Source organism: Hyperolius riggenbachi, chromosome 2 (assembly GCF_040937935.1).
Source record: "Hyperolius riggenbachi isolate aHypRig1 chromosome 2, aHypRig1.pri, whole genome shotgun sequence".
Classification (NCBI taxonomy): domain Eukaryota; kingdom Metazoa; phylum Chordata; class Amphibia; order Anura; family Hyperoliidae; genus Hyperolius; species Hyperolius riggenbachi.
Window position 1 is genome coordinate 478042952 of NC_090647.1, and position 26055 is coordinate 478069006.

The window sequence follows — 26055 nt, forward strand, 5'->3', positions numbered from 1 at the left end:
CTGTGCCTACTGCAGCCAGGTAAGGTTAAGCTGCAACTGAGGCTCAGCTGTTTAAAGTGGACCTGAACTCTTGCACAGGACAGAAAGAAAACCTTGTGAAATGCAGCCTGTATATAGTTAGACAATTTAGCTCGCCTAATTCCCCCTCATCTGTGACTAATCACAACTGTAATTTGATCTCTCCTCTGTCAGTTGACTGCCATGGCAGAACAGCTAGTCTGTAAATACAGGATGTTAAAAACATGTCTGCTTCCATGAAAGCAGGAAGTAGACACACTGCAGATTTATTTCAGGATTTGTATCAACTGTAAGAAATGGTTTTCTTTGAAGGCTATTATGCTGTTTCTTATCTTTTAGACTAGAGAGGAAGTTCTGAGTTCAGTTCCGCTTTAAGGTGGCTATGTACTATTTTAGATGATGTACACGTATCTCCTCTAGATCTAGATCTAATATTGAACATATTGTGGATGTTACTAGCTTTGTATTGCTTGGTGCAGTACACAGCTATGAAGCAGTAGATCAAGCGCTGCTCCTGTCTTCATGTCTGGAATATCAGCTTCAATGCACAGAAATTCTAGTGTTTATAAAATATTTTCTCGAGAAAAGTCCTGCCCATCATCTGTAATACCAACTTTCACTTTGCTGGTCTGCAGACTGTAAGAAATGTTTTGTTTTTGTTTTGTTTTGCGTGTCTCTCTCTAGTCCAGATAATGGTATGTGGCGTTGCCCTAGAACTGTTTCCACCATTGTGTGTGTCCATGAACCCTACTGTGATCCTCCTGACTGCGGCGGTCATGGGAAGTGTGTAGCAGGGGAGTGTCATTGTACTGGCTACTGGACAGGAAGCTCTTGTGACATCCTCCAATGCGGAGCTTCCAACTGCACTGACCATGGGATCTGCACACACAGTATGTATAGTTTTATTTATTATTATAACTTCCATTTCATGTCCTAGCGCAGTAGCAGTGTTCTCCCCAGAAATGTTTTCCAGCCGGGTGGCATGAAATAGTAACCGGGTGGCATGAAAAGGTAGCCGGGTGGGGCGAGATGAGAGAATGCAGGCTGGAGCTTCTGTGCACAACTCTTACAGCAGAGGAGGAGGTGACTGATGACAGCCGGATGCTCACCAAAGCTTGCTGGGTGGAGCACCCTGCTTAAAGAGCCTGGAGAGAACACTGCAGTAGGCATCAGGTGATGTGATACACAGTCACCAGCAGGGGCTTTCAGGTTTGCAGTGGGAACCTGGAGACTGAAGAAAGGTGCCAGTAAATCACTGGTGCTCCTGTTCTGTAGGAGTTGTTGGAATGATCCAACATAACTTCTACAGCCCCACAGGAGGAATTGCATATATCTGAATAGACGGCTACACTTTTCCTCCTCTCTGGGAGAATTTACTGACTGAAGTTTGTCAGGAAGTGATTTTGCTGACAATAAAGATTAGATTAGAGCATTCAAAATTACGGTACTTCTTTTTTTTTATTATTATTATTATTTTGTTTTTACGGATTCCATAAATGATGTTTATTTCTTAAATAGTTATAATCAATCCATGCCATTATTTTCAGAATTGATTTTTTTTATTAAATTTGTTATAGTGCCCCTTTTAAAGAAAACCTGTAACATCAAAAAGTTCCCCTGGGGGGTACTCACCTCGGGAGGGGGAAGCCTCTGGGTCCCAATGAGGTATCACACCCGTTCCTCGGGGTTTTTGCTGCAGCCCTCAGAACAGTGGCGATGTAAATATTTACCTTCCCGGATCCTGCGCAGGCTCTGTGGCGGCTCTTGCCTCCGAAATAGGCAGAAATACCCGATCGCCGTCGGGTCTGCTCTGCTGCGCAGGCACAAGTCTCCGGTGCCTGCGCAGTAGAGCGGCCCCGACTGCGTTCGGGTATTTCCGTCTACTTCGGAGCCGAAAGCTGCAACAGCTCCCCCGCTGGAGCCTGGAAAGGTAAATATTGAGCAAGCTAATGGATTTGTCGGGCCGCTGTTCGGAGGGCTGCAGCAAGACCCCCGTGGGACAGAGGACGGCGTGGGAAGCCTCATTTGGGACCCTGAGGCTTCCCCTCCCGAGGGGAGTACCCCCCCAGGGGAACTTTTTGATGTTAGTGTCTCTAAGGTTTTCTTTTGCTCTTTGTACATTAAAGGGTATGCGAGGTGGTGGATATATGGAGGCTGACATATTTATTTTCTTTTAAACAATGCACATTGCCTAGCTGTCCTGCTTATCCACTACCTTATACCCTAATACTTTTAGCCAAAGACCCTGAACAAGCATGCAGATTAGATATTTCTGACAAAAATCTGACATAAGCTGCATGCTTGTTTCAGGGGTGAGATTTGGATGCACGCTGCTGACCAGAAAGGTCAGCAGGTTTGCCAGGCAACTGGTATTGTTTAAAATGAAATAAATATAACAGCCTCTAACCTTGGGTTCCTTTAAAACTGTTATGAAATCCTGGATTAAACATGCCGGTTTTCAGTTGATTAAATGAACCTGCTAGTGTTTGTCTCTACCCACCCCATGTCATGCTACAACCTCTGCAACAATGCAGAGATCATGCCATGATCATACAAGATGGAGGGTTATTGGGAATTGACAGCTATTAAATCTGATTGCAATTTTTTAATTTACATTTCTTGCTAATAATTCCCTCCTTGTATTACAGATGGGTGTCTTTGTGATGCTGGCTGGACAGGCGGCAACTGTTCTGATGGTAATTTTTTTTAATATCAGTGTGTTTAATTTTTTTGAAAAGGTGTCATTTTTTTGCTGCATTAGTATGCGTCTCCCTCTGCTGAACTGCAAATATATCCTGAAAGTGGTCATGGTTTTCTACCCCCCTGAGATGTGGAAGAGCAATAAATCCCATTCCTATTTCTGTACTCAGCAGTTGCAGCCAGTGCCAAGATGTTTTTAAAGAGTTGTCTATCTTGACATATTTGAACATGCTCTGAACCTGGAAACCTTCAAATCTACACACCTGTTCAGACAAGCCTATAATTTCCTATAGGTAGCCTAGTAGGTTCACTGCCTCACCAACTAACCCCTCCTTCCCTAATGTCTCCAACCCACTACCCTATTCATTGTAAACTCACAGGGACATTGTCCTGGAGTTTCTTATTCTTATCATATGAACGTGCACCAGTATTGGTGATGTTTCAAACCACAAATCAACTTTGTAGAATTTAGGACATCCAGCAATACAAATACAGAGTTTTAAACTGCTCATGGATCTCTATGCTCCCAACTGTTTTTTTTGTTCTATGTACAGCGCTACATAAAATGTTGATGCTATATAAAAATTAATAATAAATACTAACCAATCACCTTCTTTCTGAGTTGAAGGTCCTTTCCCCTCAGTGTTTCTATTGGCTGCTCAACTGATGTGACTCTCCTCAGAGCTACAGCTGATAGCTGTCAGCAAGTTTTCCTCATAGCAGAGTCTGCTGTTCAAGTCTGTCTAATGCGTTATACTTAGGACATGATTAAGCCCAGTTATGACTGATAGTATTATACCTACAAATGAATAACACTTTTTTTCTATTCAAACTATTATAAATGCTATTGATCAGTACACAGGGGTGGATACAATAAGGCAGCCTCTGAACAATATTCATTTCTACGCACATCATCCAAATATGCTAGCTAGTAAATGGTAAAGCCATTCTTTGGCTTTAGAACAGCCAAATGTCTTATTAATCCAGCGTGAACTTCATTCCATTCTTCTTGAAGATGCACTCATGTAGAGATCTGTATCACTTCAAGGAAGTCCAGCATAGCTTCTGTGGTGTTCTGGTATTTAGAAGGACCATGGAAGGGGTTTCATTGAGTCCAGTGTGGCCAGTTTTCACATACGAGTTTATAGTTTTTCAGTAAGTTTTCTGACCAACACATTATCTTTTGTCCAGTGTGTATTCAGGGTTACTATGGAGATGGATGTGCCAGCAAGTGTCTGTGTCAGAACAATGGAACATGTGACCACGGTAATGGGAAATGCACCTGCCCGGCTGGATTCAGAGGGCTCTTCTGTGAAGAAGGTATAAGTGAAAAAAATAAATGGAATTTTCCTTCACTCTTTTAACATAGTTTAAAGCACACCTGAACTGTGCTTAAAGTGTACCTGAGACCAGAATCGTGTCAGGTACCATACTGACCTGGGGCTTCCTTAAAGAGGAACTCCAGTGAACAGTTCTACTGTTAGCAGGTGATGTAGCTGCTGCATGTTTTTTTGGCAGTTGGAAACCGCTGTAAACAGCTATTTCCCACAATGCAGCAAGGTTTACAGACAGGAAACTGCCAAGAGTACGTACTATTCTTGTTTCTTGTGGGAGGGGTTTCACCACAATATCAGTCATACAGCGCCCCCTGATGCTCTGTTTGTGAAAAGGAATAGATTTCTCATGTAAAAGGGGGTATCAGCTACTGATTGGGATAAAGTTCAGTTCTTGGTCGGAGTTTCTCTTGAAGTCCGCTCGTCCCTTGCAGTCTCCCCTGGTGGCTTCGGTCCCCCACGGTTCAGCCCAAAAGCCTGGCCGAGTCGCACTTCATTGGCAGACGCGCTCCTCTGTTGCGCTTCCATGGCTGGGAACATTCTCCATTTGCGCAATACACTCCCAGGGACAGGAGCACAGTGGGGGAGTGCGCCTGGCTGGGCAACGCATGCACAATGTAGCGCCACTCAGCCAAGCTTTCTGGGCTCAGCTGCAGGGGATTGGAGACGGCGAGGAATGAATGGCCTTAAAGGACAGGTCCGAGCTTGAAAAAAAAAACGGGGCTTCCTCCAGCCCCTGGCAGCTGATATGTCTCTCGCCACAGCTCCGGTGTCCTGGGATCCCCTCCGTTGGAGATGCAGATCTTGCAAGGTTGGCATCTTCTACGTGCGGCCGCGGCGTTTAGGATCGCGCTCACATGCCTGCAGCGAGGGACATATCGGCTTCCAGTGGCTGGAGAAAGCCCAGGGTAAGTAGATCTGTTTTTGTTTTTTATGCTCTGATGTGTCCTTTAAGGGGGCTTAAAGTATGGAACCTGAGATGCTTCTTGTCTCAGGTTCCCTTTAAAACAGTTGTCTTTTACTTACCTAGGGCTTTGTCCAGCACTCCGTAGTCTTGTAGGGTCCCTCAGTGTCCTCTGAGCCCTTTCCGTTGCTCAGGAATTCCTGCTACTATAGATCCAGTCGTGCTGACTGTGGATGCGCCGTCCCTTTCACTTGCGCTCCCAACCCCAGCAGCAACTACGCTTGCGCAGTTCTCAAAAGAATGAACCGCACATGCACAGAATGGTCCCGTCAATAGGAGCATGATCATGGAACATGCGCGAACAGGAATGCACATGCGCAGTTGGAGCGCTGGTTGCTGGAAGAAGCCCCAGGTAACTAAATGTCAACAGTTTTAAGCACAGTTCAGGTGTGCTTTAATTTAGAGATCACTAAAGCATTAATGTATGTAAAAATGTAACTGTACCTTTTCAAATGTAATCTTCTCTGTAGTTTTAAAAGCAACAGTATATGTTCTGAGGATGTAGAACTATGCTGTGTGGTCACTCTGGAACTATACAGCCGCTCCCTTAGCCAAAGTATTAACTATAGTATATGACCATTCCGTGAGAGATTGTGTTGTCAGTTTGCTGCATCCACAACGCAGCTTTACTTCCACTCTATGGGGTTCATTTATAAAAGATTGAACGGAGTATTTTCCACTATTCTTGCATATTTGACAATCCATCACAAACGATACAATTCTTAATAAAGTTGGTCTGAAATTTCCAACATGTCCAATCTCCCAAAAAAAAAAAAAAAAAAAAAAGAAAGAAATTCAATCGGATTTGTCAATTAAATACTAATAAAAGCTCTCGATTTTTCGGGACAACCGATCGAATTATTATCGAATTGGTGAAGAATTGGATCTTTTAATTGCATATGTGGCCACCTTTACAATTTGTAACTGTATTTGCTACTTCTTTTTTTCCCATTGGACAAATGATCACCAACAAATGTGAAACTTTTTTTGTAAAGTAGACCATATTTAAAAAGGGTAATGTAGTCCCTATTTTTTAGGAGTGGAGAAAACCTTTATTATCTTTTTGATGCATGGCGTGGCATGTGGTTGGATAGTGTACTGGTTAAGGGCTCTGCCTTGACATGGGAAAGCAAAGTTTGAATCCTGGCTAGATTCGGTACCTATTCAGTAAGGAGTCCTTAGGCAAGACTCCTTAACACTGTAGGGTGGCCTCTTGAGCATGCCTTTGGTGGCTGCAGCTCTTGAGTGCTTTGAGTATGAAAGGAGAAAAGCACTATACAAATGTGGTGATGATGATGATTATTGTGTGCTCTGTTGTATAGCAAATAAAAAGGCTGGATTTAGCTGTAGGATGATGTAAACAATTTAACAGCCCTTAGCGGCTTTATAGATTCTGTTTATGTTTGAAGCTAAGGAGTGTATAGAATCTGCTGCCTCTTCTTATTAGCTTCTCCTTCATATGTGACCTGATGATTATTTACTTTATTTTCTGTTCTGTTTTAACCCTTAGATTGCCAATATATTTTTAACAAAGCTATATGCCAGTGCCAGCTATGTTTGAATTGTTAGTTAAATGTCTTGCCCCATTGTTCTCACTTGAGTGAATGAGCCTGGATTCTGTGTCTTTCTATCTTTTGACAGGTTCATGCACTGTATGCTTGCATGTCAGAATCAGAATCAGCTTTATTCGCCAAGTACGCGGAATGACGTACCTGGAATTGTTTTTGGTACACATGGCATGGCAGTCGAACATATACAAACATAGCATGTACTACATCAAAAATAACATGACACACATGGTGTGAGCCTAGGGAACATGCATTCAGAGCAAGGACCAGGGGATGGCTGAACTGGTCATGGGGGGCTCGAGGTTGAGTTCAGAAGGTGTACCGCCTGAGGGAAGAAGGTATTCCAGCATCTGGTGGTTCTGGATGGGATGGCTCTGAAACGGCGGCCCAGAGGGAGAAGCTTGAAGAAGCGGTTGTCGGGGTGGGAGGGGTCTTGCGAGATCTTGATGGCTCTTGTCCTCATTCTGGTAGTGTGGAGAAGATCAAGGGGCGGCAGGGGCACTCCGATCTTTTCTGCGGTGCTGATTACTCTATGCAGTTTGTACTTGTCCCTGGCAGATGCCCCTGCATGCCAGACGATGAGAGGAGCACAGGATGGATTCCACGGTAGCCGTGTAAAAGCTCTTAAGCAGTTCACACGGGATGCTGAATTTTTTCAGCTGGCGCAAGAAAAATAACCTCTGCTGTGCCTTCTTCTGGATTTTGGTGGTGTTCTCCCCCGATCTTAGGTCATTAGTAATGGTTGTGCCGAGGTATCTAACGCACGGAACCCTGGAGACCTCGGTCTCCCCAATGTGAACTGGAAGAAGGGGGGCGGGCGCTTCCTATAGTCCACAATCAGTTCAACAGTCTTTGCCGCATTGAGGACGATATTGTTGTCTTTGCACCAGTTGCAGATCCTGTCTATCTCATAACGATAGGCATGCTCGCTATTCCTGCTGATGAGACCGATGATTGTTGTGTCATCTGCAAATTTAATGATCTTGACAGAGTCATCGGTTGAGGTGCAGTTGTTGGTGTATAATGAGAACAGGAGCGGGGACAAAACACACCCTTGCGGTGCTCCTGTGTTAGTTGTTGGCTCGCTGGAGTAGCAATTGCCAAGCTTAACCTTCTGCGATCTGTTTGAAAGGAAGTCTCTAATCCACCTGCAGAGGTAGGGGGCTACTCTCAGCTGTGCAAGGTTGGCAAGCAGGATGTCTTGGCAGATGGTATTGAACGCAGAACTGAAGTCCAGGAACAGGAGCCTAGCATAAGAGTCAGGTCTATCGAGGTGCTCCGTGATGTATGCCAGACTGATGTTGATGGCGTCCTCTACCGACCTATTGGCCCTGTAGGCAAATTGATGTGAGTCCAGGAGGGCGTTTGTGGATAGCTTCAGCGAGGCAAGAACGAGCCGCTCAAAGATCTTCATGATGGTGGGGGTTAGGGCTACTGGTCTGAAATTATTGTGATCTGTGTTCCCCGTTTTTTTGGGGGACTGGCATGATCTTGGATCTTTTAAAGCAAGAGGGGACCTTGCCTTCTGTTAGAGACCCATTGAAGATGGAGGTGAGGACCAGAGCTAGCTGGACTGCACACGTTCTCAGACAGATTGACAACACGCCATCCGGGCCTGAGGCTTTCCTGGGGTTGAGTTTGCGTAGGTGACGTAGCACCTCCGCTTCTTGGACTGCCTCTGAAGCTGCGGGACCACTGTCCTCTAAGTTAGGTGGAGGGAAGTGTGCCTCTCTAGCCATGGACCTAGAGACTCCAGGCTGCTTGGGACTTTGCTCGAACCTGCAATAGAAGCCATTGAGTTCATCAGCCAGCTGAGTTCTAGGTAACGTTTGCTGCGGGGGGGGGGGGGGGGGGGGGGGGCTTGAAGTTTGTAACTGCCTTCAGGCCTTTCCAGACCTCACGTGAGTTGTTGGACTGAAGGCTCAGACTCAGCTTGTCCGAGTAGGCCCTCTTTGCATTTTGTTATAGGGCTTACATTAGGAAACCTACAAATTCAAGGGAGTTTTGGGAGCCTTTGTGTGGCGTATGTGACTACACAAAATGGTGCAATTTTTCTGCAAACGAAGACCTCTGCTTTTAGCTTAATTGTAAGGACAGTAGTGGTTCCTGGATGGCTGGTCTGCCGTGAGTATTTGTGAGTGTGTGCAAAGCTTTGAGTGGAAGGGATATACTTGTGTGCCAGTTTTCAGGTGACAAGGCTGCTCTCACAGAAGAATGTGACCAGCGCTGCTAATGTACCTCATAACCTCTTTAGTAACCCTTTATTAAAGGACATCCGAAGTGACATGAGATAGACATGGGTATGTACAGTGCATAGCACACAAATATCTATGCTGTGTTCCTTTTTTTTTTTTTCTTTCTCTGCCTGAAAGAGTTAAAAATCAGGTATGCAAGTGACAGTTTGTCTGGGTTGGGACCGGGTCGGACTGTAGACCAACCCTCAGTGTTAAGGAATTGCAGCCATACAAACATTTCCCAGCAGTAAATTGCTTCTGAGAGCAGGAAAGACATAAAAAGGGTCAATAGTTCACAGATTGTTAGCTCTGGCATACTTTAATGAATGTGTCATTGAGAAGAGGTCATGAAACAGTAAAAACTTAAAAAGTAGATTTAAATATAAAATAAAACTGAGATCTCGTAAAAAAAAAAAATTGAGGAGGATGATGGATGCAATTGTTTATCTCATTCGTTTTTCACCTTGGATGTCCTTTAACCCTTCAGCAGCCAATTTATTTAGAGGCTTGCAAGTGCTCGAGGCCAATTTTTATTTTGGTACTTTTTGTTTTTTTGGTTTTTTTAATATATATCTTTATTTCGTTTCCCTGCTAACAGTACTAGGGGGCTGTGTGAGACAATAACAGAGGATTTCTGCTTTCAGTTTCTATATTTTCTTATGCAGAGAGAGATCAAAGCAGTCAAAGAATTTACACCACAACAATTTATGCCAACTGCAGCTAAAAGCAGTGCACATATCTCAAACGAGATAACGCTATTGACAGCTGCTAATGGGTAATAGGATTTTCTGTTAGTAAAAAGGCAAACTGACCCGTCACATTTTCAAGTGCAGCAATATAAGTCCTTGTAAGATTTCATTCTGAACACAATTACAAATGTACACTAAATTCCCTAAAACCCTTTACAGCATTGGGGGTTGAATAATTTTGAACACAACTGTAAGTGAATGGGCATCTTAACTTTACAAAGGAAGTAGTCTGTGTCTCATACTAACCCTCCATGTGGTGTGATGTGTTTTTTTTGTAGTGTGCCCGTTTGGTTTTTATGGTTTACAGTGCCAAGAGGCCTGCCATTGCGAGAAGCATTGTTACTGTGATCATGTGACAGGAAACTGCAATGTCACACAGGAGCCTACAGTGAAGGAACTGCTAACAAAAGGTTTGCTTCCGTTGTTTACTTATATTTTGAATCAAACATAATTGTAACCCATGTGATTGCAACTAAGGTTTTCTCACCTTGTATTTCAGTTGGACATTGTATGGAATCGGTGATGTATTCAACCTGGTGGAAAGCTGTGCCATCTGATGCCAAGATGATCTATTTCACCGAGTAAGCTTTTGTTTATTTTTAATTTTAATCAGCCCCAAACAATGATGCATTAGCTAAAACCTTGATTGTGCCACAAGACTGATATGTTGTTTTGAATTTTGAGGCTTGGATCATGCTACAGACAAGAAAGCAGGGGTGTAACTAGAGGGGTGCAGCCCCTTCGATCACAGGGAGACCCAGAGCTGTGGGGGCCCAAAATACTAACCTTCCTTACCTCTGATACAGGGGACTCTACTTCAGATCAGCTGTTTGTGTTGCTACACTTGTTACGGGCGTGAAGATCATGATGGCCACACTTGTTTTATAACCCTTGTGAGATGGGCCCCAAGGCCGTGATGGGCACCAAGAGGCGGCAAGGGAAGGCGTGTGCACATTGGGGGGCCACCTGGATATAACGCCTAGTATTATTTATTTCCTAAGACCGTTGTTCCTGTATGTATTCTAGCTTCTCCGGTTATTTTGTGGCATGTTGGGACTGGGTGATGGATTCCCTGCACTAATCGTACCTTTCCATTATGTTTTTGCAAATAGCTGGATTATTAGGTTCTTCTGTATTATTTTTTTCTTTGTGATTGCCTATTCTGTCATTGTATTTTGATGCTGTGTATATTGCACTGTCGGTTGTTTGTTACTTTGTTTAAAATCATAATAAAAATTTAAAAAATTGGGGGGACCCATCAAAGTTTTGCTGGGGGGGGGGGGGGGCATGACTGCCACTGCAAAAATGTCCAGTTTTTGGCATAGAAGAGCATTGGCTGGTTCTTTACACATTGAGCACCTTCCAAGGGAAATCCTGAAAAGGTGGCTGGAACTGCACAGGACACTTGGAGAGATTACATCTGTGTGTGAATAGAAATAACTTGACCAGTGTTTCTGGGTGTAATACTTTGTGAGTCGGCTGTTGTCAGCAGTGGTGTGTTGTAACAAAGCTGCTTTAGATCAGGTAGCAGGCTTCTGCTTGTGAAATTCATGTTAATTCTATCATGTGTGCATCATGTTTGTTGGTTTTGCTAAACACATAAGGCATTTGTTGTTGTTGTTGTTTGTTTTTTTTCTTTATTCCTGCTTCTTCTGCTTGTGATATTAGTTTTTTTTTCTGCCTGTATTAAGCACTCCAGGTCTGTGCTAATGCTGGGAATGAGGAATTGTGTCAAGAAAGGTAAATTAAATGTGTTTCCAGGTGCGTTGCTGTGCTCTGTGACATGGCTAGATTGCTTTTCGGTGTGCGGGTGGGTGTTGCAGCGGCGGGGATCTGGTGGGTCTCTACCTCCTCACACTGGAGCAGAAGATTACCCAGCGAAAGGGGAGGAGCTGGACTGACATCAGCTCACACACTATAGCTCTGCTACCATTGCACTCGCGCCAGCATAATTCCTTAGTTACTCACCATAGTGTGGTGCCGGATGGTGCAAATTAACCGGCACCCCCAGTGACAGGCCTAAAAGCCTATAATATGTAAATTACATGGAGGAGGATGGGGTCAGCAGCCATCAGTGTCTGACTTTGATCTAAAGGAGCTGATGCTGTGCCAGGGTTTATCCTGCAACAGCACCCCTAGTGACAGCCATATTTTCCTATGTCGGACTAATCTGTTTCTTTGTAGCATATCAAGATTCTAAGTACAAGGTTGCAAATATTTTTTTTTTTTTATTTTTTTTTAACAAATCGATTTTTATTGTTTATATAAAAGGAGAACATAACACATACACTATAGCACCGCATCCACGCAGGGAAGGTAGGCATAAGAATCCTGTATCATAATATTCATACATATTACATAGATCATAGTCATATACAACATATGCTGAGGTTGCAAATATTTAAAGCACACTTGAACTGAAAAAAAAACTGATGAGATAAACAAATGTATCGATAGTCCTGCTAATAAATAGGATTTTATTGGAATCTCAAAGTCTTTATTTTTACGTTTAAGTTTATAAACGCAAAATAAATGTTTAAATGATCACAGCTGTAGATGTTTAAAGAGTAACTAAAGTGAAAAACAAAGAGCAGTTTAACTTACCTGAAGCTTCTTCCAGCCTCCTGCAGTCCTTCTGTGCCCTTGCCGTCCTTGCGACCTCCGAGTCAGCCGCATTGTCCCTCTGAAAACTGGCCATTCATGGGCTACTGCTCAGGCACAGCCTCGAGCCGCATGCCTCCTGATCACGCTCCTGTGGCCAGGAGTGTTCAGCACATGCATAGTTGCAATTTTTATGTACTGCACAAGCTCATAACACACTCAATTAAAGCTGACTGATGGGTGCTGCAGCTGACCAGAGGATTGCAGAACGACACTGGCACAGAAGGCCTGCAAGGTGCTAAAAGTCCCAGGTAAGGTAAACTGCGTTTTTTTTTCCCTGCACGCTGCACTTGCTTCATTCTACTTCCTGTTCTTGCGTCTCATTTCCCTGAAACGGCGCCCCCTGTGCGCTATTACGAGATGATGATACGCAAGAACAGGAAGAAGAATGAAACCACTACAGCGTGCTGGTCCCCGGAAAGTGAGTATTTGTACCCCTGACACTGCATCCCCCCCCCCCCCCATCCTGCCTATACCTATCTCTGGCTACTTCTGCTGTGGCCACCTATCCTACCTACGCCTATTGCTAGCTACCTATGCTGCAGGCACCTATCCTGGCTACACCTATCCCTGGCTACCTATGCTGCGGCCACCTTTTCTGTCTATACCTATCCCTGGCTACCTATGCTGCGGCCATCTACTACTGGCTACACCTATCCCTGGCAAATATGCTGCGGCCACCTACTACCGGCTACACCTATCCCTGGCTACCTATGCTGTGGAGACCTACTACTGGCTACACCTATCCCTGGCTACCTATGCTGCGTGCCACCTACTACTGGATACACCTATCCCTGGCTACCTATGGTGCTTCCACCTACTACTGGCTACACCTACCCCAGGTTATGTATGCTGCGGCCACCTAGTACTGGCTACACCTATTCCTGGCTACATTTTCTGCGGCCACCTAGTACTGGTTACACCTATCCCTGGCTACCTATTCCACAACCACCTACTACTGGCTACACCTATCCTTGGCTAACTATGCTGCAGCCATCTACTACTGGATACACCTATCCCTGGCTACCTATGGTGCGTCTACCTAGTACTGGCTACACCTACCCCCAGGCTATGTATGCTGCGGCCACTGGCTACACCTATCCTTGGCTACCTATTCTGCGGCCACCTAGTACTGGCTACACCTATCCCTGGCTACGTATGCTGCGGCCACCTACTACTGGCTACATCTATCCCTGGCTACCTATTCCGCGACTACCTACTACTGGCTACACCTATCCTTTGCTAACTATGCTGCAGCCACCTACTACTGGATACACCTATCCCTGGCTACGTACGCTGCAGCCACCTACTACTGGCTACATCTATCCCTGGCTACCTATTCCGCGACCACCTACTACTGGCTACACCTAACCTTGGCTAACTATGCTGCAGCCACCTATTACTGGCTACACCTATCGCTAACGCCCCCAGGACTTTTGCAGGAGCAGGGTGAACCTTTTTACAGTTTTATCCGGCGCCCCAAATCTCCCAGCGGGGTAATCATATGTATGCCGAGGGAGTGGGGGCACGTTATTTAATTATGTACTATATTGATTCTGGCGGCCACATCCAATTATTTATGCACTACCCTCTAAGGGGAGATACTCGGGTACCTGTGTACAACTCCTATCTCAAAAATATATTAACCCGAGTGTCTACTTGTGCTTAAAACAACATTTTATTGATTATCTGCAAAATGGCAATGTATAATACTTAGTTCACACATAATTAAAAACTTTTCTAAAAACCAAGGATGGACCGATGAGCTTGCTTCTATATAATTCCCATCATCCTCATGAAGGTATGTCGCCGATTTGATCGCCCAGCCAAAGCCTATGCAGATCAAACGGTTACCCTTTCATGTATGGACTCCTGTGGGCCCACCACCAGGCGCACACCCTGAGGCCTCCACATGCATACACTACACAGTGCACTGTGTTGTTATGTTGCTCATTAAGGTATCAATCCATTCGATATCTTCCCTGTTGTCCATGAATATAAAGTCCACAAGATGGGGGATATGTGGAATATTACTTGCACTCATGCTTCCCTGAAGGGTCTCACAGTTTTTGGCAAATCAAAACAATCCTCAAAGTAACAACAGGTCAGCCCAGAATGACAACCAATGCTGCTGCAGCAGCTTCACTTTTTTTCACAGCAACTCTTCAACATCTCAGATCACTGCGGAATGACAATTTGCAGATGCCAGTTGTAATCAAATTACTCACGGCCACCCGACAATCCAGCGTGCACTCTGTGCTTCCGAGGGAGCTAAGCTCAGGGCTCATGCGAACTCCACCGCCCGACGCTGTATCCGCATCACCTCTTTCTGCACTTCACACTCCGATCAGTATGCCACCAGCTTGCGGGGGATTCACTGTAATGAATTTGATGAACGTCTATTCTGCCTTATCTAGATGACAATACATGTATATGTTGCCCTCTTATATGCCAGAAAGGAAGATGGTGGAGTGACAGCAGGGAGGAGTTGGGCAGCTACAGATGACAGCCTCTATAAGGAGAGAAGGCTGCGTAGGAAGCCAAACCCCATGACACTTTGAAAAAGCCCTGAGGGAGGGGCGAAACGCGTCAGTGGGCGAGGCTGGAAGGACACATGTGAGCGCTCACATACCCGGGACGCCGGGCAGCACTGTGAATCCCCCGCAAGCTGGTGGCATACTGATCGGAGTGTGAAGTGCAGAAAGAGGTGATGCGGATACAGCGTCGGGCGGTGGAGTTCGCATGAGCCCTGAGCTTAGCTCCCTCGGAAGCACAGAGTGCACGCTGGATGGTCGGGTGGCCGTGAGTTATTTGATTACAACTGGCATCTGCAAATTGTCATTCCGCAGTGATCTGAGATGTTGAAGAGTTGCTGTGAAAAAAAGGGAAGCTGCTGCAGCAGCATTGGTTCTCATTCTGGGCTGACCTGTTGTTACTTTGAGGATTGTTATGATTTGCCAAAAACTGTGAGACCGTTCAGGGAAGCATAAGTGCAAGTAATATTCCACATATCCCCCATCTTGTGGACTTTATATTCATAGACAACAGGGAAGATATCGACCGGATTGATACCTTAATGAGCAACATAACGACACAGTGCACTGTGTAGTGTATGCATGTGGAGGCCTCAGGGTGTGCGCCTGGTGGTGGGCCCACAGGAGTCCATACATGAAAGGGTAACCGTTCTGCATAGGCTTTGGCTGGGCGATCAAAGCGGCGACATACCTTCATGAGGATGATGGGAATTATATAGAAGCAAGCTCATGTGTCCATCCTTGGTTTTTAGAAAAGTTTTTAATTATGTGTGAACCAAGTATTATACATTGCCATTTTGCAGATAATCAATAAAATGTTGTTTTTAAGCACAAGTAGACACTCGGGTTAATATATTTTTGAGATAGGAGCACGTTATTTAATGCAGGGGGGTGGGGGAAGCCCGGGTCCAAAGAATTGTATAACGCCTAATACCATCATACCGTGGTACTCTTTTAGACGGTTATCATACCGTGGAATTTCATACCGTTGCAACCCTAGACTGTACATGCATGTTTGTCTCATCATATGTCAGTTCATGTGCCATTGAAAGATGCAGCAGTTCATTAATCTTCTGAGATGTTGGTGGAATTCTTACCAATTATCCATAAAATTACAGTTTTCCAGCAAGGTTACAAGCTTTTTTTTTTTTTTTCTTTTTTTAGCCCGTTAATATATCGTAAGCGGTCTTATGCCACGTACACACATACGGGGATCAGGACCCAATCCCTCAGGTGACATTGCAGGGCCAAGGCTGCATAGACTCATTGTGGAGGGCTGATGGAGTGGCATGATAGTGACGTCACACGGTGACCGGGGTGAGTGGCGAGAGCAATGCTCTCAGCCGATGCCCGGGCAAATTGATCCACTACACTGAGTGCCGCCCAAGGTGTCCGGTGCCTTTTGTGACCACTGTGCACACGTTAGGTTTTCGACAGAGGTTGTCGTCATCTGAAACCTTGGCTAAATTTCATGTGAGTTGTGTACGAGGCTTCAGTTGTACCGTGCATATACTTGACTATTAGTCGAGAAATGTACAACTGGCTCAGTGTTAAGGTCGCCTTATACTCATGTCAGTCCTAAATTTTTAGACTTCTAGCCTGGATGGGGGGGTGTCCTCCCTCTCCTGTCCCCAGTCCATCTGTCCAAGTGCTAGCTCCTTTGAGCTCCCCTCCCACCCATTACTATGCACAGGGGAGCTACCTCTCTCTCCCAATTTCCCCAGGATTTCTGTGCAAAAAGTGATCTAATTATTTTTCATAACCTTTATTTCCCTGTAACTTGCCAAAACGTGTCAAGCAAGGGTGTAGTATACAGTGCAGGAGAGTATTGACGTGTATGCAGGTCAATACTGTTCACAGTATGTTTTGTATTGACTTGTATAACTGTCATTACTGCTAGGGAGGTTAAAGGTAACCTGAAGTGAGAGGAATACAGTGGTTGCCATCTTCTATAAACAATTGCCTGTCTTATGCCTTGATGCTCTGCCTCTAATACCTGGTCACTGGCCCATAGGGGAGCACGCAGATCAGATGCTTTGACTCTGGTCGGACTCCACTGCCTGTATGCTTGTTGCAGGTGTGTGGCTCAAAGCAACTAAAGCCAAAAGTTCAACATGGACAGCCAGGCAACTAGCATTGTTTAATATCAAAATACTAGCCTTGCTGGAGTAATTACTAAAGCTTAACTTTTAATAATACGTTTAAAAATGTAGTTCCTGACTTATAGCCTATACGCTATGTTATAGTGAATTTATTGTTGTTGTAATGAATGTAAATGTCACTTTAGCACTGGGCACTTTTTCACCCCGGACGAAGCTCCCAATTAAGTGAAACATGTAGGGTATTGTGTGGGGTTGTAACTGTTTACATTACAATCAGAGCTAGGAGGACAATCTAGTGAATATGCAACAAGAAAACTGTACTGATTCTAGTCCCCTACCCATTGGCCTCAATTCACTAAGCTTTATCAAACACTTTATCAAACGTTTGATAATTTATCTCATGAGTAAAATCTAATTTTGAATTCACTAAGGTGTTATAGATCCATCAAATCTTTTAACAATAAAATGTTCAATAAATCTATAACACCTTACTGAACTCAAAATTAGATTTTACTCATGAGGTAAATTATCAAACTTTTAATAAAACTTAGTGAATTGAGGCCATTGTGCAATCTTTTTCACTTCTTGCTAGTCAGCAACTATGTTTTTATATGTATTATTAAAAGTTACGTTTTAGTAATTATTCTCCTCTAGCAAATCTAAAGCCGCATCTACACGAGTAGATGCGGCCGCGATGCTCCTTATCAATCGAGCCGCTGATGCGGCTCGATTGATAAGATGCGACAGGACGGATCTCCGCACCGCCGATTCCCTGCTCACTCCCCGCGAGGGGACAATGGCAGGGAATCGAGCAGAAGGTAAGCGGCGCCGGCGGGGATTAGCGGGCACGAGCGGGGAATCGAATGCGGCGCGCGAGCGGGGACGCGGCGGGCACGCGGAAGAGGCGATCCGGTGGCTAATCGAGCCGCCGGATCGCTGCAACATCTTATAGTGTAGACGGGGCTTTATACTCTGATATTGCATAGTTCCGGTGTGTATTTTATAACTAGCATTGTTTATAAGATAATGAAGGTGGCAGTGTCCATCTTCGCCTCACTTCAGGTTACCTTTAACTCAAGTCTCCATATACCACACAAGATGTACATAAAGACAAGACGAAGTATTGTTGGGATTGGCATGGTTTCTGTGGACTTTTCCAACAGACATCCCCATTGAACATTACTTGCTTCCCTGGCATTCAATTTCCCAAGGATTTCTGTGCAAAAAGTGATAAAATTAAATTTTATAACTTTTTTTTTTCCTGTAACTTGCCAAAATGTGTCAAGCAAGGGTCTGGTATACAGTGCAGGAGAGTATTGACGTGTATGCACGTTTATACTGTTCACAGCATGTTTTGTATGGACGGATATATCTGTCAATACCGCTAGGGAGGATGACTTTAGTAACATTGGTAACTAGTATAGTGTTCTGCATAATAACCCCTTGCTCCTCTTTTTGCAGGAAGACCTGGGTGATAATAAGCAGCACCCTTGCTGTGCTCCTTGTGGTTAGTGGTGCATTGAATGTCAAGCAAGTGTGGACATGCAGAGAGCGACGTACAGGCTGGATCTATTCCTATCATCAGCTGCGAGAAATGAATGGGAATGTGGAAGTTCCTGATATGTATGAGACCTGTGACTTGTACAGCCCAGATCTCGAGATGGACACTTCTCGTGTCGAAAGAGGAACTTGAAGGTTTTGGGTAACCTAAAGCAGATGGATCATCATTACTTATGCAGTCTGTGACATGCAACACCTTGTGCCTTTAACGCAAAACATGCCCTCTACTGGGTTGTAAAACTTGAAGATGACGAATGAGTAACCATCACTTAAAGCAAAATTAAGTCAAATTTAAAAAAAAAAAGACAGCCCAACAGATAGCAAATCCACAATAGTGACTGTGTTTAAAGGGAACCAAAACTGAGAGGGATATGGGTGTTTCAACAATACCAGTTGTCTGGCAGTCCTGCTGATCTCTTTGGCTGCAGTAGTGGCTGAATCGCACACCTGAAACAAGCATGCAGCTAATCCAGTCTGACTTCAGTCAGAGCACCTGATCTGCATGCTTGTTCAGGGGCTGTGGCTGAAAGTATTAGAGGCACAGGATCAGCAGGTCAGGCAACTGGTATTGTTTTAAAAGGAAAAATCCATCTACTTCTCAGTTTAGGTTCCCTTTAAAGCCCCACCTTTATAAAATGTCATTGTTTTGAACAAGGCCCTTATTCAACTTACTTTTTATCCTAAGTTTTCTCCTAGGTTACATTGTCACACCGTATCAATAATATGGCTTTTTAAGCCACCAGCAAGCAAGAGAATACCCAGGATAATTTTTACAATAGTTTTTTTTTATCTACTTTTTAGTACTTTTCCAATGGCAGAGTGCTGAAAAGTTAAGATGAAGAATTATCTCCTGAAGGAAAAGTGGATTGAATAATGGCCTATTCTAGTTAGGGATGATCAATGAGATGCAAATAATCCTGCTGAGGAAGTATTCAATTGGTCCATTTTCAAGCAGCATAAATTTGTCTATAAAATTTGCATAATCCTGCATCATCTCAAAAGTATTTGCATTTCATTGCCCATCCATATCTGAAGTAGTGTTTGAAAATATACCTTTTGTAAGTGCCTGGTGCTTTAATTCGATGTGGTAATCCACACATTGGCCCTTGTTCAATTCACTTTTTCTCCAGAGTTTCCTCCTAGGAGATCATTTTTCACCTTATGTTTAAAATAACATTTCAGCCCTCAGCAATTGAAAAAGTAGGCAAAAATTTATTCTGAGTAGTTTCTTGCTTGCGGTTGGCTTAAAATGCATTTTATTGATAAGATATGAAAAGATCACCTAGTCGTAGGAGAAAACGTAGGAGAAAAAGGGAATTGCATATGGGCCATTGTTTTTACCTGTGCTTATTAGATGTCCCTCTCCCTGCTCTGCTGCAGCAGAATGGAGATGGAAATTCAAGCCCATTTAAAACACGTCTGTTTACATTGTTGTAGTTTTAAAATGATGTCCTTTTAAAACTTTGGACATTATTGCTGTGGCTTTTCTGTATGTTGGGATGGTTTCTTTATTTGAGCTTTGTTTTGTTTTCATTGAGCACATGCAGCCTTCAGAAATGTGGTGTTTTTTAACTTTAAAGAATGTATACTGTTTCTGCTTCTGCCATCTGCACTGCCCTGCACTGGATTGCTTCTGTATTTTCTGTGAAAAATTATGTAGTTTGAACTTATCTACTGTTAAAAGGTGCCAAATATATGTGCGACAATGGGGTGCCAATCCTCTCCATGCTGGCAGCCACAAGCAGTCATCTTTATGAAGCATTTACTATTAAGGCCCAAGTTCAGGCACTTACAAGCACATGCTATATCATTTTCTCACTATAAAGTTACGACTTCACCAGTTGTTGTTTTTTCTATCTCCCTCCGAGACTGACTTCTGGCACTTAGCCCTGCCCCCTTACTGATGCAGGCACTTGGCTCGTCCCCTTGCAGACGAGTGCTGTGGTACTCTTTTATTGGAGCTACAGAGTGCCATAGAAGTGTCACAGCACTTGTCTGCAAAGGGGCGGGGCTAAGTGTTAACGCATACGTGGGTGTGAAGTCATTACATTTGTTTTTTATTTTATAGTATCTAAAGTTTTGTTGTGTGTGTTGTTTTTTTTTTTTGTTGCTTTTTTAATCCAGAATGTAAAAATGAATAGACTGCACCAGTTGATAGATCCTAATGCCCACTCATCAATCTCCAGGTACCCCTCCATTCAGTTCGAAGCCACGCTTCTCTGTTTAATGCCAACAGTTCTAATCGGCTATCAGTCAGCAGGGGGGCACGGCTTCAGCAGACAGAACAGTCACTCTCCTCCATGTGTGACAAGAGTGTTTCAGGATCACTGGCAGTGAGCAGGCAGCTGTAGATCACAGAGGAGGAGGTGAGGCTCTGTGGATTGGTGTAACTAGTATTTTCCTATTTCATTTTTCAAAAACTTTTTTTTTTCCTTAAATAAAAATTGTTGGGGCAAAATTATAGCAATGCTCTATTTAGTGCGTAAAAAGCATATGCCTAAACCTATGCTTTAATAAAACCAGCAGCACAAATAATTATTTGACTAGGTAAATGAAAATGTAATAAAAAAAAAGTTTGATCAGCACCTGCCTGTCAACCCAAAGCAACAGTACAGCTCAGCAAACCACTTACATTGGAAAAGCTAGAATTCTGTTGTGTCACCAATTCTGATATCTCAGTACATAACATCTAAAAAAAATATGACACCTGCAGTGCTTTATGCAAAATAATACCGCGCTACTGCAAATTGAATTCCTTTCTTGCAGTGTATGAGATTTAAGGGGCATAGAAAGATAATTTGCATATTCAGAAGTGATGTATCATGGGAAACCACAGTTGCTCACTTAAAGCTGAATTATCGCAAATACCTTCTGAGTGTTGCTTTTTGGTAGGAGGGCTTTTCAGTCTCTTAGTCCCATATACTTTGCTACTGGTTCTGGGTCACCCTGAGCTGTTTTGGTATTCCATTAATATGGGCTGTGATCCTTCTAGTGCCATACTTCTAACTACAGCAGTTTTGTTTTTTGTAGATACCATGGCTACTGATATTATGCATTCAGAGAACTGTGTATGATTTCAGTGCTCTGAATGGTGACCGCTGTGGCACAGTAATTGTGTCTTAGAAATATGTGGCTCTTGCTGTACTTAACTGATTGATTTCTCTTAAAAAAAAGAGTAGGAGGTGCTAAAACAGCAGCCACTTCAATGTAGGCAAGTGTGCCCACAAAAGTGCAATCTGGATGCTATTTTTTTATCAGTTAGATCACTTGGTTGCGTTTACTGAAAATTAAGACTGATCGTTTCTGTTGGATTCCATCCACATTTCACTCTTTTGTTGAAAGAGAAATGTTTTGTAAAACCACAATTTTCCATCATTTTGGATTGAAATGGTGTGTGTGTATCATTTGGCAATTCAACAGTTTTTTTTCAGTTGGCATAATTGAAAATGACTGATACCGCCATCTCTTCCTGTGCCCTTCTTCCACCACCGGGTGGCACTGTAGTGCTGACATGATCTCCTGGATCCCGATCACATGTATGATGTGATCGGAACGGAGAAGACATGTCGGGATTACATCGCCACCGAGGTGGAGGAGGGAAGAAGCCAATCCAGCCGTCCGGACTGGTAACTATAAACGCTCCCTGGTGTTGTGGCTGGCAGTATAAAGCAGGCTGAAGTAAATGTAGAGTCCGCCTATTGGCCGTGCACACAGCCTGTGCTACTAAATCTTATTATTTGAACTAAGAAGTTTTGAATAATTGCTTTATTGTAATTTAAGTGTGTGGATGATGGGTTTGTCTACGTATTTTTTATTTATTTATTTTTATTTCCTGGTTTTGGACTATAAACAAACCTTTACTCTGTATTGAGAATGAATTCAGGGATAAAATGGCAATAGATAATTTAATTAGCTTAATTAAAAGATATTTCTAATTTAAGTGGAAGTCACTTTGTGCCTCTAACCCACCAATATACAGGGGCCCTTACTCCTGCAGCTTTGTTTTCATTGCATAATTGGTAAATGTGACTTTGGGTTACAGTATCTATTTTTATGCTGTTGCATTCTGGGAAAATCGAAATTTCTTGAGTAGACAGTACTGTATGTAAAGTAAAAAGATGTACTGGAGGTTGATAGGTGTATACACATGCCCGTCACCTATAGGGATTGGGACCCAAACCCTAAGGTGATAGTTTTGGGCACAGACTTCATGCAGACATCATGTCGCTTGGCAACAGTAAACAGATGTGTAATTTTTCTGTGGATAGGGGAAGGGGCACGACGGCACGTTGCATGATGGGAGTGGCTTACAGCTGGCGGGGAAAGAATTTAACAATCCACTAATTTGTCACTGTCCTCTTTAAAGTGTACCCGAGGTGAGAGTGATATGGAGGCTGCCATATTTACCATATATACTTGCGTATAAGCTGAATTTTTGAGCATAGAGAGCACAACATCCTCGCTGCCCCATCGGTGCTGTCACCTATCAAAACGGAGGTGCCGTTTCCGTTTCCCCCAGAGCTCCCCCGCTTTGCCGTTTCCACCGGTGTAGCTATGTGTAGAGAGCAGCAGCGTCACGTGCAGCAAGGACAACAATGGTTGATTTGCATATTTTAGCAATGATGCACTGGGAAACCTCTCAGAGCTCACTCCAACCTGAATTATCGCAAATACTTTGTTTTAAGATAGCAAACTTTTTTTTTTTATTTGTGTGCAGCTCTGGGGATTCCCTTGCCTGTTACTCTGCTCGCTGTGTCTCATATGATGCCATCTAGTGGCGCCTGGAAACACAGCGAGTGGAGAGAGGGGCAAGGGAATCCCCAGAGCTGCACATGACGCTGCTGCTCTCTAAGCATAGCTACACAGGTGTAATGTCAGAATGGGCAGCCCGGAAGCAGCCTTCCTCACGGAGTATCACGCATGCTCAGTGGGAAGTTAGACATTATTTACCTGAAATATCTCCGCTTCCGCACCACGTACACTCCCGAAATATTCAGGGGAGGGAGGGGACCCCCAGATCTAGCTCTGTGTCGAATTGCAGCCCCCGAGCCCCGCTAGTTCCCGAGATAGGTTTGCTGCAATCAGTCTCGGAAACCAGCGGGGCTCGGGGGCAGCAATTCAGCACAGAGCTAGATCTGGGGGTCCCCTCCCTCCCCTGAAAATTTCGGGAGTGTACGTAGTGCGGAAGCGGAGATATTTAGGACGTTTTACGTGGCTGCACAATTTAATGGGACGCAGGCTCCTACTGCGCATGCGGGGCTGCCCATGCTGACACTACACCAGCGTAGCCACCACGGAAATGGCAAAGCCCTGGGGGAAACAACTCCTGCTGCTCTCTAGTCTCTACGCATAGCTACACCAGCGTAGCTACCACGGAAACTGCAAATCGGGGAGCCCTGGACTGTGGCCGCGGGCGTGCCAAGACATAAGAGGGGGGGGGCGGGGGATGCAGCACATGAGTGCGTGATCACTGCATGATCCCTTACAGACTAATAAGCTCACCCTAAATGCATGCTCTTTTTGAGAGATAATACTGCGTAATAATCTAGACTGATTATAGTATCGTCCCTAATGAGAACAGGACCTGGGAACCTCTGTCAGCTACTGCTACAGCACAACTTGAATCATATGAAGAGTTGAAGTGGAACTAAAGTGGAAGTGGAACTAAATTAAAAAGGAAATAAATATGACAGTTTCCATATTCGTCTCACTTCAGTTGCTCTTTAAACATGCAGATAGGTCTGCTTTAAATTCCTTCAGAAAAGTGAAGGCAGACACAGTTTTGAAGCATACATGGTAATGTTGCACATTCACTCACTTATAGAGCATTACCTCAAGATAATGTATCCATGCAGATTTTTTTTCTATCTTATACATGAGAAAGATCTTTAATTGTTATTATTGGTCAGCTTCGTTTCAACCAAGCCAAGTATCAAATTGGGCAGGGACAGTCAAGGAGACACTAATGATTCTGGCCAGCATGCAGATAAAATGCAAATTGTATGCAGCTTTGAATTGGGCCAATAAAATGCACTTCCTGCTGATTTTTGATTGGCTGTGCAGTAGCAGCACTGCCTCTGATGAAGCCCATAGTCCCGAAACAGCTGTCAGGCTTTTTTTTTGTCACCCCCCACTGTTGATGTCGTATTAGCTGAAATAAAGGGCTTTTATGGTAAGCTGTGCCTTGCTTCCTCTTCTCTACTTTGCATTAACATTGGACTTTGTTAGAGCACGCTACCTTCTGCTCTTTCAGCTTCTTCAAACTCACGGCTGCACCTGGTGACGGTACATGCGTCGCCACGCCTACTGATTTTGATTGGCACATGAAAGCTGAGTACACTTTGTATTACATTTGTATATAAGACAGAATTATTTGCGACCTTGTGACGACCACTACACCAGTGTCAGATGAGATGTTAAAGATCCTCTTCATTCTTTTTCTTTTTTTTTAAGATGTGTGATGGGAATACTTTGTATTATTACCTGGGTCAGAGCCAGATAGTTAGTTATTTTTAATGGAAATTCAACGGTGCAAAATAATTTACCGTTGACAAGCAGACCTATTTCAAATTCATCAGCTGTTTGGGAACAGGGCTATGGAGTCTATACAAAAATCATCCGACTCCTCAACCCTGGTTGGGAAAGGGTGTGCTTTAGATGACCTGAGTTTTTGGTGGTGGTGGTGGGAAGTAGTGTTAGATGTTGTTTTCAGTATGTTTACTATACGCACAATTGTTCAACATTGAAAGTTGACTTTGCAGATGTTTTTGAGAACTACAGTGAAGGCAAAATGTAGTTGTGTTTCAGTGTTCCTATTGGATATTTTGTTACAGTTGAATCTGAAGTTGTTTACATTTACCTTACAATGTTACATTTCATACCTGCCTTATCTCCCCTGTCTTTTGGTTAATGGGATGGTAATTTTCTTGCTGCTTAATTTTGCATTTTTTTCTGAAATAAACAACCTATAATCTAGTTTTGGGTGTAGTAGGCATGGGGCTTCTTGCTTTTCTTTGTGCTAACAATTCTTACAAGTTCTGATCAGAAGAGCTCTTAATGAAACCTTCTAGCCATTGACCAATACTGTTGAAAACCCTGCCAAGGCAAAATATTTAAACCTGCAACCTCCCTCCATTAGTAGTAGCAAGAGATTCGGCATGCTGGATCATCTCGCCCAAAAGAAGGCTGACTGGGTTGTTTTCCTTGTTCTTGCCCCTCTGTCATGGGCCACATATTGTCCCTCTGCCACCCTCCATGGTGACAGATTGAGCCACTAGCCAGCAGAAGAAAAAAAAATATGTCAATTGAGTTTAACCATTTTAGCCTATCTGGACGAATATGTTCGTCCAGATAGGCTGTGCTGCTGTGCAGCCAGGGCCGGCCCGAGGCAGAGGCTGGAGAGGCTCCAGCCTCAGGGCGCAGTTTAGGAGGGGGCGCACAATTCATTCAGCTGTCATTCCCAATTGTGTTTGAAGCAGAAAGAAATAAGAAAAGAGGATACATGACAGTGACTACAAGCCAGATAACTAGAGATTAAGGTGTTGGGGAGGTTGGGGGCCTTGGGGCACCTATTAGTCTAATAGCAATCAGTGTGTGACGGCTAAGATGGGAGGGGTGGGGGGGCGCACTTT

The 26055-nt window shown here is 43.9% G+C and overlaps 1 protein-coding gene across 2 annotated transcripts in view; it reads left to right on the forward strand.

Moving 5' to 3' along the window:
- Positions 1-23180, forward strand: part of NAGPA (N-acetylglucosamine-1-phosphodiester alpha-N-acetylglucosaminidase) — a 49068-nt gene extending 25888 nt beyond the window's left edge. For both annotated transcript variants that reach the window (XM_068270269.1, XM_068270267.1), the window contains exons 6-11: positions 703-908; positions 2667-2714; positions 3910-4038; positions 9846-9977; positions 10067-10148; positions 18326-23180. In XM_068270269.1, coding sequence (XP_068126370.1) covers positions 703-908; positions 2667-2714; positions 3910-4038; positions 9846-9977; positions 10067-10148; positions 18326-18557 — 829 coding nt within the window. In that variant the 3' untranslated portion in view covers positions 18558-23180. The remainder of the gene's footprint in view (positions 1-702; positions 909-2666; positions 2715-3909; positions 4039-9845; positions 9978-10066; positions 10149-18325) is intronic.
- Positions 23181-26055: the final 2875 nt, after the last annotated feature.